This window comes from Carcharodon carcharias, chromosome 30 (genome assembly GCF_017639515.1).
Source record: "Carcharodon carcharias isolate sCarCar2 chromosome 30, sCarCar2.pri, whole genome shotgun sequence".
Lineage (NCBI taxonomy): Eukaryota > Metazoa > Chordata > Chondrichthyes > Lamniformes > Lamnidae > Carcharodon > Carcharodon carcharias.
In genome coordinates, this window is record NC_054496.1 from 18533037 (window position 1) to 18554189 (window position 21153).

The window sequence follows — 21153 nt, forward strand, 5'->3', positions numbered from 1 at the left end:
TGTTTTGGATTTCCAGCATCCGCAGTTTTTTTGTTTTTATCTAGAAAGAAATGGCTGTTTGGCTGACAGTCAAGCATCATCCAATTGGGGGGGTAATGTGTCTTTTTGCTTTCCTATTGGCTTAGGAAGGCAGTGTGGCACAAGGATGGATGTGTTGGCCGCCTAATGGCTGGAGCGTGGGAGCAAGTCATGTGATGAAACCTCCAGGGACACATTTAATCACAGTTGGCAACCCTATTAAAGATCAGTGGCTGAGCAGTTCCAAATGGACACCCTAGCCAGCTTCATTGGTTCAAATGCATGAAGTCACCCAGGTTGCCGAGCGGCAGCTAAAAAGGGTCCTGTCCGACCTGCCCTGTACTCTTTATGACGCTGCCCTCAACATTACCTGATGTTGACCCACCAGTCTCATTGAGTAATGCCAGTGTCAGTCATTTAAAATTATTTTCAGGTCCGCAATTGTGATTCTTTGTGCAAATGCAAGTGCTGTGCCCATTTTAAGCTCGTAACCCTTTTTTTCTCACATGTATGCAGGCACAGGGGGCAGGGTCCATCGACAGTTTCCCTACCTAGCCATCCTAGGGCCACACATTTTCTACCCTGTCCAATTTTAACCTTCCACTGAAGTCCCGCTCAGGGGAGGGCTGGGACTGGGTTGAAGTTGTTCCCCGATATCTTGTAGCTTCCCTGCACTGAGTCAGGCGTGTTCCTAAAGATGTTCAATGTGCATCTCAAAATGGCTACTGAGGTGCCTGCACAGTTTGCCTGAACAAAACAAATATGACCTGCAGTAAGTGGCTGAAAGTGGAGTGAGCGTTAAGTGAAATAGAAGGCACGTCAAGACTTTGTAGGATCTAATTCCTGTCGGGAAAACTCATTTTTATATATCATTAAGCAATTCCAAGAAAACGTTTGATTTCAGGAACCTGGGAAAGGAATCTTTCTCCATCAGACTGTACGTTCTCTCCTGGGCCACCTCAAAACAGGAACTGGTCAGGTCACTTAGGTTCCTGGTAACGATTTCCCTGGTCAGTGAGTCAAGGTTAACCTGAAATTGAGGGAATAACACATCAGGAGGAGAGACGTAACAAGGCATCATGGGAGAACAGTTTGGCAAAAGGAACCCTAAGGTTCCTTCAGATAGTGATGGCTAATCTTTATGGACACTGTGCTCTTTGAGTTTTTCGTTAGGAGTTGAGTTCAAGAGAGAGTCATACACAGGTAGGGTAAAAGAAGTAATACAGAGGATATCTGGAAATCACTTGTGGCAGTAGCGGTGGATAAACGCTTAAGGTGTTCATGAAACAACGATTTGAGCGTGAAATGCAGGGATTGATGGTGGTGTAGTGATAACGTCACTAGACTAGTAACCCAGGGTACAGGCTAATGTTCTGGGGACATGGGGTCAAATCCCATCATGGCAGCTGGTGTAATTTAAGTTCAATCAGTGACATCTTAAATTTGAAGCTAATTAATGGAACTACCATTAGGTGTTGTAAAAACCCATCTGGTTCACTAATGTCCTTTGGGGAAGGAAATCTGCCATCCTTACCTGGTCTGGCCTACATGTGACAGCAATGTGGTTGACTGTTAGCTGCCCTCTGAAATTCTATAACAAGCCATTCTGGCAATTAGGGATGGGCAATAAATGCTGGTCTTGCCAGTGATCCCTTATCTCATGAAAGAATCAAAAATCTTTAACATTTTGGGTACAATTAAGAAGTTTGCAGACAATATAAAAATCGGTCACGTCGTTAATAATGAAGGAGGAAGATATAGACTGCAGGAAGTTATCAATGGACTAGTCAGGTGGGCAGAACAGAGGCGAACGGAATTCATTACGGAGAAGTGTGAGGTAATGCATTTCACCGAATCACAGAATTCTAACAGCACCGAAGGAGGCCATTCGGCCCATCGTGTCTGCACCAGCTCTCCAAATGAGCATTATGACCCAGGGCCATTACCCTGCCTTTTCCCCATACCCTTGCACATTGTTTCTGTTCAAATAATCACCTAATGCCCTCGTGAATGCTTCGATTGAATCTGCCTCCACCACACTTCCAGGCAGAGCATTCCAGACCCGAACCATTTGGGGAAGATTAACAAAACAAAAGGGGATGCACAGTAAATGGTAGGTTACTGAGAGGTGTAGAGGAACTGAGGGAGCTGGGAGTGAATGTCCAGAGATCCCTGAAGGTGGCTGGACAGGTAGATATGGTGAAGAAGGCATACTGAACACCACTTTATTAGCCGGGGGATAGAGCATAGAACTGGGAGGTTTTGCTAGAATCCTACAACACATTGGTTAGGCCACAGCTGGAGTAGTGTGTGCTGTTCTGGTCACTGCACCATAGGAAAGATGAAGATGCAGAGGAGATTTACAAGAATGGTGCCTGGCCTGGAGAATTTGAGTTCTGAGGAAAGGTTGGACAAGCTGGGGTTATTTTCTTTGGAGCAGATGAGGCTGAGGGGAGACCCAATGAACTGTTTAAAATTATGAGGGTCTAGATAAAGTGGATAGAAAGGCATTTATTCCCCTTCAGTGACGGGTCCATAACCAGGGGACATAGATTTAGAGTAAGAGGTAGAAGGTTTATGGGGGATTGAAGGGTAATTCTTTTCACCCATAGAATGGTGGGGATCTTGGACTCACTGCCTGAAAGGCAGAAGCCCTCCTAAAAGTGTCGAAAGAATATTTTGATACGCTCTTGAAGTGCCACAACTGACAGGGCTGCAGACCGAGAATGGAGTGTGGATGAAGCTGGATGGTTACTTGATGGCCAGTGCAACCACAATGGGCCAAAAGGCCTCTGTGCATGTCATAATTTTCCTGATTCTATGTTTGGATGGTATTGTCCGTTATCTTAGACACATTGAAGACAAATTAACCCCTGTAAATACATTGGATGGAGCACTATCTGAACTTATTAAATATTCACCTTCTACTATCCCCAGTAATTATTCCAAGGTTATAAAGACATCCCGACAGTGTCCAGGCCCCTGTAGTGTCCAGGCTCAAATCCTGCCGATTATATCCCAGTTTGAGGATTCACCATGAGGTTATGATTTAAAGTGCATCTATAACACTGCTCCTTGATTCTTGCCACCATTCATTATTAGGAGCAATTACATTCATGGATTCCTGGCATGGAGACTGGCATTAAAAATATGGGATTGAACTCCAGCACTACAACATGAACAACTAGGGTTAGAATGGGGGTTGTGAAAGTAACAGGAATGTGAACAGATTGTCCATGGATGTGAGTGTGCCTACACTGGAGTGTGAACACACTGGAATGTGAACACACTGGAATATTGATGCACAGGATTGTGATCACACTGGAATCTGAACACACTGGAGTGTAATCATACTGGAATCTGAATGCATTGGAGTGTAATCACACTGGAATCTAAACGCACTGGAGTGTAATCACACTGGAATCTGAACACACTGGAGTGTAATCACACTGGAATCTGAACACACTGGAGTGTAATCATACTACGATATGTACACACTGGAGTATGATCACACTGGAATATAAAGTCACTGAACTTCTAAATCAAAGGTAGAACCAGAGGCACACACCAGAATGGTATGAAGCCAATTCAATGATTATGAATGAATTGGGAAAGTGGGGACATGCTGTACACAAATAGTTAGGAGGCACAGAAACACTCTGCCCAGCCTCCTTCCCCAGTGGTTGTTTGTTCCAGTCTACCTCTTTTGGGGCCTGGACCCTGACGAACTCATCGTAAATCTTCTGGGCCTTGAGTGTGAGCTTGGAGCCGGTCTTTGTGTTCTTGTATTCCTCACAGGCGAGCCAGAAGTCGATGTTCTCCTCGCTGAACTCGGAGCGGAGGAAGGAGCGGAACGCAGCCACGCCGCCTGGAAGTGTGACATCACTTCTCTGTCATTTTCATTCATTTATCATTCCATAAAAATCCCCCCCCCAATCCTAAACTTGGAGAGTTAATTTCCACTCTCCCAGTAATTTTTCTGCTGCTTTTCTTCTAACTTGTCTCCAATTCTGGCCTCTCGTACACCCCACACCCCCATTCCCTACAATCCACCATTGGCGGCCATGACTTCGGCTGCCTGGATCCCAAACTCTGGAATTCCCTTCTTAAATCTCTTGACCTCTCTTGTCTCCTTTTGCTGCATTCTTCTATATGTCGCAAACGTTCCAATCATACAACAAGGACTGGTAAAACAATAATGCGGGCTCTTTATTTGAAGACTATACAGAGACAACGGTAACCAGGAGGCTATGTAGACATGTCTGACCTATAGGACTGCTGCTCTGTTCTGCCTACAGAGCCATGGGATTGTACATCACATACTTCCTTGTGGTGGACAGTGATGGACAGCAGTTGATGATGTGCAGCCTAAAAGGTACATGTACATCACATCACCACACGGTTAAGATCCTGTTGAAAACCTACTTCTTTGACCAAGCTTTGGCTTACATGTCCAGCTATCTCTTTGCATGGTTCAGTGTCAAATTCTGTTTGATAATCCCCTTCTGGAACACTTTGCGCACTTTTACTGCATCTGAGGTAAATGCAAATTGTTGTCGCCCTCTCTGTTTTTTCTCTGTCTGACAATGATGCCTCGCAGCCAAGAGCCGTAAGGAAGATTTCACTCCCAAGCTATCCCTGGTCAGCTGCCAGAACCATCCCTGTGAAACTTCCTCTTCCCTTCCTGCTCCATTGTAATAAGAACTCACATCTATAGCCTATCTTTGATATAAAGTGCTAAGATGCTTGCTCTGCCATTCAATTAGATCAGGGCTGATCAGCCCCTCAACTAATTTTTATGCCTTTGCTCCCTATTCCTTGATGTCCTTACCCGACAAATCTCTATCAATCTCAGGCCTGAAAGCTTCAATTGTCCCCCAGCCTTTTAAGGGAGAGAATTCTAAATTCATGAAAAAGTGCAAACAAAATCCCCTCCCTTTGGCCCTGCTCAAATTTTAAGGTTCGTTCTTGATTCTCAAACCTGAGGTAATATTTTCTCCGTATCTACCCTGTCAAATCCTTTGAACGTTTTTAACACCTTGATCATTTCTCCCCCACCCCCTCAACCACGTATAATCAAGAGAATAAAAACCCAGTTTATGCAGCCTGTCCTCCTAAGTTAACCCCTTAAACCCTGGTATTTTTCTAGGGAGTCTGTGCAGCACCCACTCCAAGGATAATATGTCCTTCCTGAGCTGCTGAACTGAAGGCAATTCTCCAGAGGGAGCCTGACCAGGGGTCTATGAAACTGAAGCACAACTTCCTCTTGTAATCCACACCGTTTTGTAATCCAGCTTCCTTTAGATATAGAACAACATTCCATTAGCCTTTTTGATTACTTTTTGCCCAGTAGCTGTTAATGATTTTATATCACAAATCTTTTTATATCTCTACAGTCCCTTCGCTCTCACCATTTATAAAAAGACACAACTGGGTCACTGTACCTGGACCAGAGGAAGGAGCCTATTGCTCCGAGGGAGTCAGTGCCTTCAGGGAAGATGGGGAACATGTCTCTTAGAGGGAGCCAGCCCTCAGGAGTGGAAGGGCCTTGGGTGTCAGCTAAGAAAATATTCAACAAGGTCTTCATTAGGAGCAGAGTCAGTGGGCAGTGTTTGGCTGGTGATAAATGGCTGAGCCAGTGGAGTTGATGCTTACGTTTGTTAGTCAGGAGCTTCTCGAAGAATTGACCTCCTTTTAGTGTGTCCTCAGTGCTGGGCCTGGGGGAATGAAGACAAGAGACTGAGAAGACGTTAACATTAGTATCTCATGTACAGCCTCTGAGGTAAGTGCTGCCTCCAAGGTGATTGTGGAGAGTGTCGTCCCAGACTAGATTCCACCACCCCCCCCACCCCCACACACTGAGTTATCAGCCTCACTCACGCAGGTGTCTGCTGTGGGAAAATCCCACATGGTGCAGTAGGAAGCGCTCTACTCTAAATGAGGCTGAGTAATGGACAGACTCTTTTCCACTTACCCAGTGTGTGGCTTAACCAGACCCAGAGTTTGATCCCAAAACAGTGCACTCACTGATCCCAGTGGAGCACACTTCTGGCCTCAGAATCCCTAGGTTACAGAGGAGGAGGAGGAAATAAATCAGCCTTGAATCCTGATGCTGGTGGCTGTGCAGTAACTGCTGTTGGAAGAATGTGTGTGTGTGTGCGTGTGTGTGTGTGTGTGTGTGTGTGTGTGTGCTTATGTGTGTGTCCATATGTGTGCCTCTGTGTGTAAGCGTATGTGTTTGCACGTGTCTGTGTCTTTGAGTATGTATTTATGTATGTGTCTCTGTGTCTGTGTGTACTTGTGCATATATGTGTGACTGTGTGAATCTATGTCTACGTGTGCATGTGTGTATGTGCGTGTCTGTGTGTGTATGCACACATGCCTGTGTGCATGCTTCTGTGTGCATCAATGTGAGATTTTTTACATGAACACTCACTTGATCACTTTCGTAACTCTTTCTTGTTTGACAGGAGGAAGACTATCACAGTCACCGATAACTTTCGATTTGTGCAGGAAATGTCCCAGGTGAACCTTCATCTCTTTGGCCCTGGAACAGAGATAAATAAAGAAACGGCCTCACATTAGAGTCACACAGCTTCGAAGAGCAAGATAAACTGAGCTGGTACTTGGTGACTGCTCTCATGCTCCATCGTACAAGGTCCCAGGGTGAGCTGTGCCTTCAGGGGAGGAGGGGGAGCTCTCTCCCCCGGGGAGGAAGCACCCCGAGAGGAGATGGGGAAGTGGGGAACAGTACTCCAGGAGAATCTTGGGCAGAATTTTCCATTCTGGAGGTTAAGAGCAGTGGCAAGCGGGAAATTCAGCCCTGTTCCCGTCGGCCGGCAGGGCAGCATGTGGTCTTCCACTTTTCAGCTCAAGTTATGCATCCGTGAGGAGCTCAGTGAATTTTGTGATGGGGTGGGCTGGAAGCCATCGGCTCTGCCATTACATCGTGGGGACAAAGGTCCTGGTCCCATATTTAAACAGCACCCGGACAGACATTCACTCAATGCAGGCCAGGAGATCTGCATTGTTCCTCCAGAGTCTTTGCAGCCGCATCTCATACTGGAGAAGCTTGTCCTGGGACATCCCAGGACAAACAAGGACACCTCCAGCATTGCCTTTCACTCATCTCCAGCCAAGAGCACAGCTGCTGGCGATACACTCAGGGTCAGGCCAGTGCTCAGCATTGCAGTGGTCCATGCTCACCAGCCTCTTGACCTTATAGAGCCTCCGGCTGCCTCTTGCTGCTCAGGTCCTTGTTCCTCCTGACCCTGTACCAACCAGTGATGGGTTCTCCTTCTCCTCACCTGGATGAGGCCATTACCAAGGCAGGGTTGCCTGCAGCCTGCATCATCAACACCTCAGTGGATGTGTGAACAAATTGAAGTGATACATTTAGTGAGCATGTCCTTTACAGGTTTCCCTCCATCTCAAAGCCAGCAGGCAAGTGCTAATCCCTTCACCTGGACTTCGTCTAGACATCGTGTCCCCAGCCCACCCCTTCCAGATAAAGGACATCTTGGAGGATCAGAGATGGGCGTTCCTCCTGTTCATATATGATTGTGTATGGAGATGATGCTCTTTGACCAGGGTGAGGAGTACCATGTGTAAGAAGCCTCACGCGGACACTATTCCGCTTGTCCTCACTACCCGTGAAACTCCATAGAGAGACCATTGCTTTGGCAGCATAGAATGACTAAACTCATGATCCCTTGTCAGTATTGACCATTCACCCAGGAGGTTGGAGGTTTAGAGTCAGGAGTTGTCTGCCCTCCACCAGCTGTGCCCCTAGGAGGCATCCACCTCCCTCCCTCCCTCCCTCCATCCCTACCTCAGGCTGCAGCTGATGGCAAATGACCCAGAATGAATGATCTGGGATCTCGATGTCATGAGACCCATGAGTCAGGAACAAACCTTCTGCAATGCGGCCCTCACCATAGAGAGGAGAACACAAGTGAGCATCTTTCACATCCAGTTGCCTCATCATTATTAGGGAGTCCCTTTTATCGGCCACTTGTGTTGACCTTGAACTCCACCCACCCAAAAAGACCCTCCACCCACCTCAAGGGATCTCACTGACTGACTAACTACATGGGCTAGGTCAGTTTGGAAAAATGGTACGTGTCACCTTTCAGACTTACTCCACCACCTTCTACCCTCCCCCGTCACCCACCAACTTCCCCCCATCACCATTGACCCACCCAATGTCACCATTTCTCCCCCCCCTCCGTCACCTTTGAACCATCCCCACGTTACCCTGAACCCTATCATGATCCACCTCCACAGGCCTTTCCTCCCCTCAGAGCTGACACCCATTACTGTCCCCATGCCCACCCTGACCCTTCCCCCTCCCCTGATCCGAGCCACTTGTCTTGTCCCCCTCCCTGACCCACCCGGCGAGATCTTCACCTACCAGACCCTCACTCTGAGCCTGTCACCCTACAGCGTGCCACTTCCCTCTCTGACCGCAACTGTTCCTTCCTATGACCTGTACCCTGAGTTCTCCCCACAGGATGCCACCATCGACACCACTGACCCCACCCTCTAAGATACTCTCCCCCACTTTCTGGACAACATCCCCCCCTGCCACAACTTCCCCAGACATCCCATCCCACCTTCCCTGGACACCCTTCCCCTGTAAGCCTGCCTCTCCTGTCCAGCCTTGGGGTAGCTTGTGACCAGACACCCGAAATCTCACAGCAACGCTCTTAAAGGAAGGTAAAATCAGAGTCTATGTATCTCACAGTAATTGATGAACTGAAGATCGGCAGATGCACACCACTTATGTACAATCGGGAAACAGAACATCCTAATTATCCACTGGCGGGGCACTTAATTTGAAGGGGGAGCGTAATTCTGGAGAGTTGTTCTCTTAATGAGCATTTCTGAATGCAAGTGAAGTTCCCGACATAGGGCAGCGGGAAACCTGCCATCAAAGTTGACAGAATAAAATTCCAAACTAATTTCCCGCCGGCAGGAAACTGACTTTCCCCATGATGCCAAAATTCGTGCCCCTGCCAACCCCGATTCCCGCTGCCGGCCGGAGCAGAAAATTCCCACTCAAAGCCTTCACAGGAAGGAGGAATCCCGGAGATTCTGAAAGCACAGCAATGACCATACTTTGGCAACTTGTTCGCCATTACTGCCACATTCCTCCATGCTTGTTCAAGGACGCAGCCAGAATGGGAACGGCACTTTGTGCACAGCAAGATCCCACAAACAGTGTCCGAGAGAAACGACCAATAATTGATTTTTCAGTGCAGCGGTTGAGGGTTTGATGTTGACCAGGGTACACTGGGAGACCTCCCCTCCTCTTTTTCAAAGTAGCACTTTAGGATCTTTGACTTCTGCCTGAAACGGCCGAAAAAGCCTCATCTGAAAGATGACACCTCTGGCAGTGCCGCACTTCCTCAGTGCCACACCAGAGGGTCAGCCTGAACTATGTGCTCAAGTCTTTTTTTGAAGTGGGACCTGAACCCACAACCTTCTGACACAGAGCTCAGTATTCTACTGTTTGACTAAACTAACACTGTCCAGGCCGACTGTATCAATGTCCTGACCAACTGGTCACCTGTGCCAATGACCTGACCAACCGGTCAACTGTGCCAATGTCCATACTAACTGGTCAACCGAACCAACACCCAGACTAACTGGTCAACTGTACCAACATCCGTACTAATTGGCCAATGTGCCGACTGTTCATGCCAACTGTACCAGCCATTCATGCCTACCGACCAATTGCACCAACCATTCCTCCTAACTAACCAGGACACAAACTGTTCATACCAACTGACCAATAGCAGCAGAAGAGGTAAAAGAAAAAGGCAAAATACCTCTCGATGCAAGTACTGGGCAACGCAGCCAATCCCCTACACATCCTGACCGAATGCTTTTGACCTACAGAATGTTAAAGTGGAAATGATTGTCAGGTTGAGATTCCGTTCGAAGATTTGTGTTTTCTCAGTCTGGGTTTCTACAGCTCTGGCTGAAATAGGCAGAGGGCACAGAGAGATATATATCCACAGTCGAACTCAGATATGGGGAGGAGCTGCCGGCCCATGTCAATCACCAGTTCAACCCTCACAAAGAGCCATCTGACATTTAACAAGAACAATGAGAGGATGGGAACATTCAGAGCCTGTGCCTCGGTATGACTGAGATTGAAAGATGCACTGATTCGCATCCTTTTCTCTGTTATTGAGCAAGCTTTCATCGGCCTGTCTACCAGATTCCCCCCGAATTAGCAGCATCTGCTCAATTTGTCACGAGTTACCCTGCCCAGTTTCCATTTACAGATTGGACTGATGATAAACCAGTCCCAAGTTATCGCAAAGAAATACTTAATCCTTGAGGGGCAGATGGTGTGAGGGGGCAACCGTGAACGACTGCCTGGGCAGGATTTTCCCATCAACTTTGGGGTCCCAACATGTGGGCCGAATGGGGGTCCCCAAGTCCACACTTGCCGTGAGCCAGGCCAGGGAGCTATTTTCCTTCTAACTGGCTCACCCGGAAGTGCTCCCTATGCACCAGCCCAATCAGAAGGCAATGACTCGAAAGCCTCGGCAGCACCAAGGGAGGGTAGGCGCTGCCAAGGCAGGTCAGGATCCTGAGGGCACCCCGGTTTGGAGGCAGGAACCATAAAACTAGAGAACTATTTACACTCGCGAAGGCTTCGTGGGTTTGAGGAAAAGCCCCTGCAGTTGAATGGTTGAGCTCAGGAGATGTCCTTTGATGCCCGCAATCCCCTCTTTGGGGGCATTGAGCCCCCAGCTCCAATCGCCCCTTCCCCCAGACTGCCAAGAGGAAGAGTCTCCATTAAGCTGGTGGTCTCTACAGCTGGTGGGGTTTGAGGTGTGGGGGGTGGGGGATGGTGGGTGGCATTGCGCTTCCCCTGGCAAAATGGTAGCAGATCCTCTAAACCACCCCTGAGGATGGGTGCCATAAGTGGCAAAAATGCCTGCTGCCCCTGTGGAGCAGGGATCTGATCCGCATCCCAGCCCCACTCCAGGAAACTCCCATGGCAAAAGGAATGTATCGGGGAATCATCCCGATATGGCTTCCCCCCTAACTTCCTGATCTGCCTTCAAGCCCACCACCATATAAGGCCAAGAAAATTCAGCCCATTGTATTTACATGATGTGGTGTTACAGTTCAGCCAGGAGTCCGAGATGCATGGCAACATGCACTTTTACATGCATCCATAGCCCAGTAGTGATGGTAGAGACTCCAACATTCTTTCCATCACGTGGCTGACCAGGAATCTCTCCCACTCTTACCGCCTGCCATTGGCATGTGTTGGAAGGATTTGCAGGTTGATAATCAACCTATTTGGCCACATAATGAACCTTGGCCATCAAGCCCTGGGATGGGACTCAAACCCAGAGCTTCTGGCTCAGAGGCAGAGACACTACCCACCAGGCTACCAGATCTCCCAGTATTCTTACAGCACCTTTTAAGTACTAAAATGGGCCAAGGCACTTCACAGACACAGGTATCAAAGTCCAATAAGGTTAGACTGACACAGAACTGGAATAAATGTTGTCATGAGGTTGGTACAATGGGGCACCTGCCACCAGGACTTAGAATATCAAGGTGAGATTCTGTCGACTGGTGCATTGAGTTGGTAATTAGGAGGGAGTACTGCTCCACCTGAGGTACAATCTTTCAGATGAGACATTAGCCTGAGGCCCTGACTGCCCTTTCAGGTGGACCTAAAAGACCCATGTCACTAGTTCAAAGAAGACCTCCCGGGCATCCTGGCAAATATTTATCCCTCAACCAACGTCACTAAAAATATAGATGAGCTGGTCACCAGCAGATGGCTGCTTGTGGGATCTTGCTGTGCGCCGATGGCTTTCCTACATCACAACGCTTCCAAAGTAATTTGCCGGACCCAACATGATTCGGCGACATTCCTAAGGCTGGGAAAGGTGCTATAGAAATGCAAGTCCCTCTGTGCATCCACCCTGAGAGCGGCTGTGCCCTTCCACTTCGGAGCCAAGACCTCCCTCCTGACTGAGCTTCAGCAACGCAGAGTTTCCATTGATCAAAGACAGTGGCTGTCGAGTGAAGTTAACACCTGCTGCTCAGCTCACTGGCTCTATAACACACACAGTCCAGGCACTGACAGCTCAGCCTCAAACACAGCAATCTCTGACAGACTCTATCATCGCTGCCTTCAGAGCAGAAGGTGTTGGTGATCGAATTCTCGAGGGGGTGCGGAGCCTCACTGAAAGGGTTATAATTTTATTTTGTTATCGGTGTCTGTTAGTTAAAACAGAACAGGAAAGCAAAACTGGGAAGCAACAGATGTCTTTCAGTCAGGATAAGAAATGAGATAGGCAAGCTGGTAAAGCAAGGGACAAGCTCCAAGGAGTGGGTGTTGAAATCAAGAAGGCCCAGACTCCCAGGTACAATCAGCAAGATATGGTGATCTTGCAAAGTTGAGAACAATGTCTAGTGTCTGTGCAGACAGGAAGTAAGTGACTAAAGCTGGAGACACCTGTTGACCATGTGATTGTGAGTTGACAAGATTAGAACATCTGGACGTGACTGTGTATAGAAAAGGTGATTTCACTGTAATCTGTAGAGTTCCGTCTTGGGCTGCCCAAGGCTCCGAATGCTTGAAGAATTTATAATAAACAATCTTAGCCTGCACCTGAGTCTCCCGGTGGTTTGTAAGGCAAACTGCAAAACTCACTATTTGTCAACTTGATTCTATATATAATCTCACATGCACAAAATCCAGTCATGTTCACACTGATGAAGAAGATTCCCTCTTGTTGCTGTAAACTCTAAGGTCATACCTATCAGTTGCTGTATGGCCTTGCAGTGTGCACTTTGATCACGTCCAATCCTGCACCCATTCCCACCTGTATAATCTCCTTCAATTCTATAACTCTCCCTCCCTGTGCTGGTGGTGGTACTGTGGCAGTTCACTCAGGGACCCGAGTGGCTGTGACAGCATGCACTATTTACATTAATGTTGTGGTCTGGAGCTATGGACAGTGACAAAGGCTCCAACTTTGTTTCCATCACATCACTGACAAAGGAATCTCTCCCACTCTTACCACCTGCCATTGGCGTGTGTTGGAAGGATTTGCAGGTTGGTAATCAACTGGTTTGGGTACGTTATGAATGCACCTTTCACGGCCATCAAGTACCAGTGTGGGACTCAAACCCAGAGCTTCTGACTCAGAGGTGGGGACACTACCCACTGCACCACAAGATTTTGTCCTCCCTACCTGTAACCTCCTCTAATCCTACAACCCTCTCCACCTCTATAACCTCCTCTGGTTCCACAGCCTTACAACCCTCTCTACCTCTGTAAACTCCTCAGGTTCTACAGCCTTCCCTCCATGTAACCTCCTCCAGCCTTACAGCCCCCTCTATCTCTGTATCCTGCCTTACAACCCTCCCTGCCTCTGTAACCTTCTCCGGGCCTATCTCTGTGCATCCCCAATTTTCATCACTCCATCATTGTTGGCTGTGCCTTCACAAGAAAATTAAAGTATGTGGAATTAGAAGCAATCTATTGGCTTGGATAGGAAATTGGTAAGAGCTAGAGACAGAGTAGGGATATGTAATTAACAGGAATAAAGGTACATACTCAAATTGGCATGAAGTGACCAGTGATGTCCTCCAGGGATCCGTACAAGGATTCTCAACCTTTCACTATGTTTGTAAATGACACGAAAGAAGGAATAGAGAGAGGTGTATCTAATTTCACTCGCGACACTGAGTTAGGTGGCACAGTAAATAGTGTGGATGGGAGCAGAAAGCTACGAAGGATTAAGAGAAGGGGCAAAACTATGACAGATAGAGTGCGGTGTGGGAAAATGGGAGCTCATCCACACTGGACCTAAGAAAGATAGTTCAGAGTATTTTTGAAATGGCAAAAAGCTAGGCATTGTCGATGAGCAGAGATATAGGGATCCAAATACCGGAATCACTAAAAGCTAGTGAACAGACAGAAAGCTTGGAAATCGAAGATTAATGGGTGATCTAATTGAGGCTTTCAAGATGAATAAAGGACTTGATTGGGTAGATGGAGAGGTGTATAAAATTATGAGGGGCATAGATAGGGTAGACAGGAAGGAACTTTTCCCCTTGGTGGAGGGATCAATATCCAGGGGGTATAGATTTAAGGTAAGGGGCAGGAGGTTTAGAGGGGATGTGAGGAAGGATTTTTTTACCCAGAGGGTGGTGGGAATCTGGAACTCACTGCCTGAAAGGGTGGTAGAGAAAGAAACCCTCATAACATTTAAGAAGTATTTGGATGTGCACTTGCGATGCCATGGTATACAAGGCTATGGGCCTAGTGCTGGAAAATGGGATTCGAATAGTCAGGTACTTGTTTGACCGGCACAGACTCGATGGGCCGAAGGGCCTTTTTCTGTGCTGTAGACCCCATGACTCTATGACTCTAAACTATTTCCTCTGGTGGGGAAATCCAGAACACGAGAAGGTAAAACTTTAAAATTAGGGTCAGGCCATTTAGGGGTAATGAAGCACTTCGCCACAAAGGGTAGTGGAAATCTGGAACTCTCACCCTTAAAAGTTGGGAAAGCTAGAGGTTAATGAAAAATTTAGATGGATAGGTTCTTGTTAGGCAAGGGTTGTGGCACAAAGCCAGTTAGTTACTGTTAAAATATAGATCAGCCATGATTTAAATCAATGGTGGAACAGGCTTGAGGGGCTGAACAGCCTCATCCTGTTCCTAATGCTCCAGTGACTAGGCCTAAGGGTCTGGAATTATTTCCCTAACCTTGCCTGCCTCAGTACTCCTTCTTTAAGTTGTATCTTAAAACCTATCTCGGCCACATTTTTGACTACCTGCCTTAATCTTTTCTCTGATAACGAACCTCTGAAGTGCCTTGGGACAGTTTTACAATGTCGGAATCAGAGCGCAAATACAAGTTTGTTACGGATGCTCCTCAAACATCTGTCTTTTTGGGGTGTGGGGGAGTCTCTCTGCCAGGCTCTGTTTGGCTCTGTTGGACTCTGATTGGTTCTGTGAGGCACTGTTGGGATATGTTTGGCTCCGTTTGGCTCTGTTTGGCTCTGTTTGGACCTGTTTTGCTCTGCCAGGCTCTGGTTGGCGCTGATTGGCTCTGTTTGGCTCTGCCAGACTCTGTCTGGCTCTGCCAGGGTTTGTTTGACTCTTTTGGGATCTGTTTGGCTCTGTTTGGCTGTGTTTGGCTCTGTCAGGCTCTGTTTGGTTGTGCCAGGATCTGTTTGGCTCAGTTATGCTCTCTTTGGCTCTGCTTGGCTCTGTTTGGCTCTGCGTGGCTCTGTTTGGCTCTGTTCAATTCTGCCAGGCTTTGTTTGGCTCTGTTTGGACTGCCAGGCTCTGTTTGGCTCTGTTTGGATCTGTTTGGCTCTGTTTGGCCCAGTTTGGCTCTCATTGACTCTGTTTGGTTTTGCCAGGATCTGTGTGGTTCTGCCAGGCTCTGTTTAGCTCTGCCTGGCCCTACCGGGCTCTGTTTGGCTCTGTTTGGCACTGTCAGGCTCTGTTTGGCTCTGCCAGGATCTGTTTGGCTCTGTTTGGTCTTCCAGGATCTGTTTGGATCTGTTCAGCTCTGTTTGGCTTAATATGGCTCTGTTTGACTCTGTTCAGCACTGCCAGGCTCTGTTTGGCTCTGTTTAGCTCTGCCAGGTGCTTCTTGGCTCTGTTCGGCGCTGTTTGGCCTGTTTTGGCTCTGTTTGGACCTGCTAGGCCCTGTATGGCTCTGCTTGGCTCTGCTAGGCTCTGTTTGGCTCTGTTCAGCTCTGTTTGGCTCTGCCAGACTCTGTTAGGCTTTGCCAGGCTCTGTTTGACTCTTCCGGGATCTGTATGGCTCTGACATGCTCTGTTTGGTTCTGCCAGGACCTGTTTGGCTCTGTCATGCTCTGTTTGGCTCTGCCAGTCTCTGTTTGGCTCTGCTTGGCTCTGTTTGGCTCTGTTTGGTTTTGCCAGGCTTTGTTTGGCTCTGTTTGGATCTGTTTGATGCTGTTTGGCTCTGTTTGGCTCTGTCATGCTCTGTTTGGCTCTGCCAGTCTCTGTTTGGATCTGCCTGGCTCTGTTTGGCTCTATTTGGACTGCCAGGCTCCGTTTGGCTCTGTGTAGCTCTGTTTGGTTCTGCTTGGCTCTGTTTGGCTCTGCCAGGCTCTTATTGGTTCTGTTTGGCTCTGCTTGGCTCTGCCTAGCTGTGTTTGACTCTGTCGCGATCTGTTTGGCTCTGTTTGGCTGTGTTTGACTCTGCCTGGCTCTGTTTGGTTCTGCCAGGATCTGTTTGGCTCGGTCATGCTCTGTTTGGTTCTGCCTGGCTCTGTTTGGCTCTGCATGGCTTTGTTCAGTTCTGCCTGTTTTGTTTGGCTCTGTTTGGACTGCCAGGCTCTGTTTGGCTCTGGTTGGATCTGATTGGCTCTGTTTGGCCCAGTTTGGCTCTCTTTGACTTTGCCAGACTTGTTGGCTTTGCCAGGCTCTGTGTAGCTCTCTTTTGCCCTAGCAGGCTCTGTTTGGCTCTGTCTGGCTCTGTCAGGCTCTGTTTGGCCTACCCGGATCTGTTTGGTTCTGTTTGGTTCTGTTGGGCTCTGTTTGGCTTAGTATGGCTCTGTTTGACTCTACTTGGCACTGCCTGGCTCTGTTTGGCTCTTTTCGGCTGTATTTTGCTCTGTCAGGCTCCGTTTGGTACTCCCAGGATCTCTTCAGCTCCGTCAGTCTCTATTTGGCTCTGCTTGGCTTTGCCAGTCTTTGTTTGGCTCTCCTTGGCTCTGTTTGGCTCTATTCCATTCTGCCAGGCTTTGTTTGGCTCTGTCTGGGCTGCCAGGCTCTGTTTGGCTCTGTTTGGATTTGTTTGGCTCTGTTTGGCCCAGTTTGGTTCCGCTTGAATCTGTTGTGCTTTGCTGCGCTCTGTTTGGCTCTGATTAGATCTGCCTGATTCTGTTTGGCTCCGTCTGGCTCTGTTTGGCTCTGTTTGGACATTTTTGGCTCTGCCAGGGCCTGCTTCGCTTTGCCAGGTTCTGATTAGCACTGCCTGGATCTGTTTGGCTCTGTTTGGCTGTGTTTGGCCCTGTAAGGCACTGTTTGATTATGCCAGGACCTGTTTAGCTCTGCCATGCTTTGTTTGGCTCTGCCAGTCTCTGTTTGGCTCTGCTTGGCTGTGTTTGGCTCTGTTTCCTTCTGCCAGGCTTTGATTGGCTCTGTTTGGACTACCAGGTTCTGTTTGGCTCTGTTTGGATCTGTTTGACACGGTTTGGCTCTGTTTGGCTCTGTGTGGCTCTGTTTGGTTCTCCCAAGCTCTGTTTTGCTCTGCCAGGCTCTGAGTGGCTCTGTTTGGCAATGTTTGGCTTTGCCAGGCTCTTATAGTAAGGTGTTTACTAAAACCCGCTTTCACAGCCATATCTCCTTTCTCAGTGACTGTCTCCGTCTCCGAATTACCCCACGTGGATTTCAACTGAAATTCCACCCCTCATGTTTCGAACCCACCAGGATTACATGTATTTCCAGGACATAAAACATTTCTCGGACTGCTGTTCCCGTCGCATCCTGGGATCCACACTCAGTGCCATGCGCCGCCATATGAACACACTCGACCTCTCCCTCCAGCAGCACCGCTGTACCCTTTTTCAAAGCTGCACGTGCCCCCAGTTTCATTTTATCCTTCGGCTCATCCGACGCCTCAACAAGAAACTTTTTCTCTTTCTCTCAAGTGCTAAGGAAGGCAAGCTGCAACAACTCATCGACACCAACACCCATCTAGGACCCTCCACCCCTGCCTGTCCCTCCGTCCCCACCCCATCTTCCAATCCCAACCCCAGCCGTGTATTCACTATACCCCCTGACCTTCCCCTCTCTGATGCTGAACATTCAGTGCTCAGCAAAGGACTTAGTTTCATACCCTTACGCCCTCACCTTAATGAATTTCGGGCTCGGCACGATGCTGAACTCTTCTTCCGCCGTCTTCGTCTCCGGGCTCACTTCTTTGGGCAGGAGTCCTCTCCCAGTTCAACAGATCCTTTTACCCACCTCCAATATTCTCCCTCCACCTGGACCCCTCCCTCTGGATTCTTACCTTCTCTTGATCTTTTCATTGAGAACTGTCGGCGCGACATTAGTCATCTCAATTTCTCTGCTCCTCTCACCCATTCTAATCTCTCTCTCGCTGAACTTACTGCATTCCATTCTCTCAGGTCCAACCCTGACATCGTCATCAAATCCGCTGACAAGGGTGGTGCTGTTGTTGTCTGGCGCACTGACCTCTACCTCGCGGAGGCTGAGCGTCAACTCACAGACACTTCCTCCTACCTCTCCCTGGACCATGACCCCACCACTGAACATCAAGCCATTGTTTCCAGGACTGTCACTGACCTCATCTCCTCTGGGGATCTTCCTCCCACAGCTTCCAACCTGATAGTCGCCCAACCTCGGACGGCCCACTTCTACCTCCTACCCAAAATCCACAAACAGAACTGTCCCGGTAGACCGATTGTGTCAGCTTGCTCCTGCCCCACAGAACTCATTTCTCGTTATCTTGACTCCCTTCTCTCTCCCCTTGTCCAGTCCCTTCCCACCTACATCCGTGATTCCTCTGACACCTTACGTCACATCAACAATTGCCAGTTCCCTGGCCCCAACTGCTTCCCCTTCACCATGGACGTCCAATCCCTCTACACCTCCATCCCCCACCAGGATAGTCTGAGGGCCCTTAGCTTCTTCCTCGAACAGAGGCCCAAACAATCACCATCTACCACTACTCTCCTCCGTCTGGCTGAACTTGTTCTCACACTGAACAATTTCTCCTTCAACTCCTCTCACTTCCTCCAAATAAAAGGTGTAGCTATGGGTACCCGCATGGGCCCCAGCTATACCTGTCTCTTTATGGGGTACGTGGAACATTGCTTGTTCCAGTCCTACTCCGGCCCCCTTCCACAACTCTTTCTCCGGTAAATCGATGATTACTTTGGTGCTGCTTCGTGCTCTCATTGGGGTTTGGAAAAATTTATTAATTTTGCTTCCAATCTCCACCCCTCCATCATTTTCACGTGCTCCATCTCTGACACTTCCCTTCCCTTCCTTGACCTCGCTGTCTCAATCTCTGGTGATAGACTGTCCACCAATATCCATTACAAACCCACCGACTCCCACAGCTACCTTGACTACAGCTCCTCACACCCCACTTCCTGTAAGGACTCCATCCCATTCTCTCAATTCCTTCGCCTCCGTCGCATCTCTTCCGATGATGCTACCTTCAAAAACAGTTCCTCTGACATGTCCTCCTTCTTCCTTAACCGAGGCTTTCCACGCACGGTCGTTGACGCATGGCCCTCAACCGTGTCCGGCCCATCTCCCGCGCTTCCGCCCTCACGCCTTCTCCTCCCTCCCAGAAACATGATAGGGTCCGCATTGTCCTCACTTATCACCCCACCAGCCTCCACACTCAAAGGATCATCCTCCGCCATTTCCGCTAATTCCAGCATGATGCCACTACCAAACACATCTTCCCTTCATCCCCACTGTTGGCATTCTGTAGGGATCGTTCCCTCCGGGACACCCTGATCCACTCCTCCATCACCCCCTACTCCCCAACCCCCACCTATGGCACCACCCCATGCCCACGCAAAAGATGTAACACCTGCCCCTTCACTTCCTCTCTCCTCACCATCCAAGGGCCCAAACACTCCTTTCAAGTGAAGCAACATTTCACTTGCATTTCCCCCAACTTAGTCTACTGCATCCGTTGCTCCCAATGCGGTCTCCTCTACATTGGAGAGACCAAACGTAAACTGGGCGACCGCTTTGCAGAACACCTGCGGTCTGTCCGCAAGAATGACCCAAATCTCCCTGTTGCTTGCCATTTCAACACTCCATCCTGCTCTCTTGCCCACATGTCTGTCCTTGGCTTGCTGCATTGTTCCAGTGAAGCCCAACGCAAACTGGAGGAACAACACCTCATCTTCCGACTAGGCACTTTACAGCAATCCGGACTGACTACTGAATTCAACAACTTTAGGTCTTGACCTCCCTCCCCCATCCCCACCCCCTTTCTGTTTCTTCCCCCTTCCTTTTGTTTTTTCCAATAAATTATATAGATTTTTCTTTTTCCCTCCTATTTCCATTATTTTTAAATATTTTTAAATCTTTTATGCTCCCCCAACCCCCGCTAGAGCTGTACCTTGAGTGCCCTACCATCCATTCTTAATTAGCACATTCGTTTAGATAATATCACCAACTTTAACTTTAACACCTATGTGTTCTATTGTACTACCGTCGTTGACATCTTTTGATGATCTGCTTCTATCACTGCTTGTTTGTCCCTACAACCACACCCCCCCCCCACCTCTCTCTCTCTCTATCTCTCCGCACCCCACACACACACCTTAAACCAGCTTATATTTCAACTCTTTCTTGGACTCGAACTCAAGTTCTGTCGAAGGGTCATGAGGACTCGAAACGTCAACTCTTTTCTTCTCCGCCGATGCTGCCAGACCTGCTGAGTTTTTCCAGGTAATTCTGTTTTTGTTCTTATTACCTCTGTTTGGCTCTGTTAGGTTCTGCCTGGCTCTGTCACGCTCTGTTGGCTCTGCCTGGCTTTGTCAGTCTCTGTTTGGCTCTGTTTGGCTCTGTGTGGCTCTGTTTGGCTCTGTTTAGTTCTGCCAGGCTTTGTCCGGCTCTATGTGGACTGCCAGGCTCTGTTTGGCTCTGTCTGGATCTGTTTGGTTCTGTTTGGCACAGTTTGGCTCTCCTTGACTCCGTTTGGCTTTACCAGGCTCTGTGTAGTTCTGCCAGGCTCTGTTTGGCTCTGTTTGGATCTGTTTGGTTCTGTTTGGCACAGTTTGGCTCTGCTTGACTCCGTTTGGCTTTACCAGGCTCTGTTTTGCTCTGATAAAAACAAAAAGCAAAAAACTGCGGATGCTGGAAATCCAAAACAAAAGCAGAATTACCTGGAAAAACTCAGCAGGTCTGGCAGCATCGGCGGAGAAGAACTCTTGAGTTCTGTCGAAGGGTCATGAGGACTCGAAACGTCAACTCTTTTCTTCTCCGCCGATGCTGCCAGACCTGCTGAGTTTTTCCAGGTAATTCTGTTTTTGTTCTGTTTTGCTCTGTTTGGCTCTGCCAGGCTCTGATTGGCTCTGTTTGGTGATGTTTTGATT

The 21153-nt window shown here is 48.4% G+C and overlaps 1 protein-coding gene across 1 annotated transcript; it reads right to left on the reverse strand.

Moving 5' to 3' along the window:
* Nucleotides 1-880: 880 nt before the first annotated feature.
* Nucleotides 881-9895, reverse strand: LOC121271325 (regulator of G-protein signaling 16-like). The gene is made up of 6 exons (XM_041177250.1): nt 9852-9895; nt 6517-6565; nt 6463-6470; nt 5674-5735; nt 3720-3886; nt 881-1048 (listed from the first exon to the last, which is right to left on the reverse strand). The coding sequence occupies exons 1-6, from the start codon at nt 9893-9895 to the stop codon at nt 881-883; spliced, it is 498 nt and encodes a 165-aa protein (XP_041033184.1).
* Between the last annotated feature and the right edge of the window lie 11258 nt (nt 9896-21153).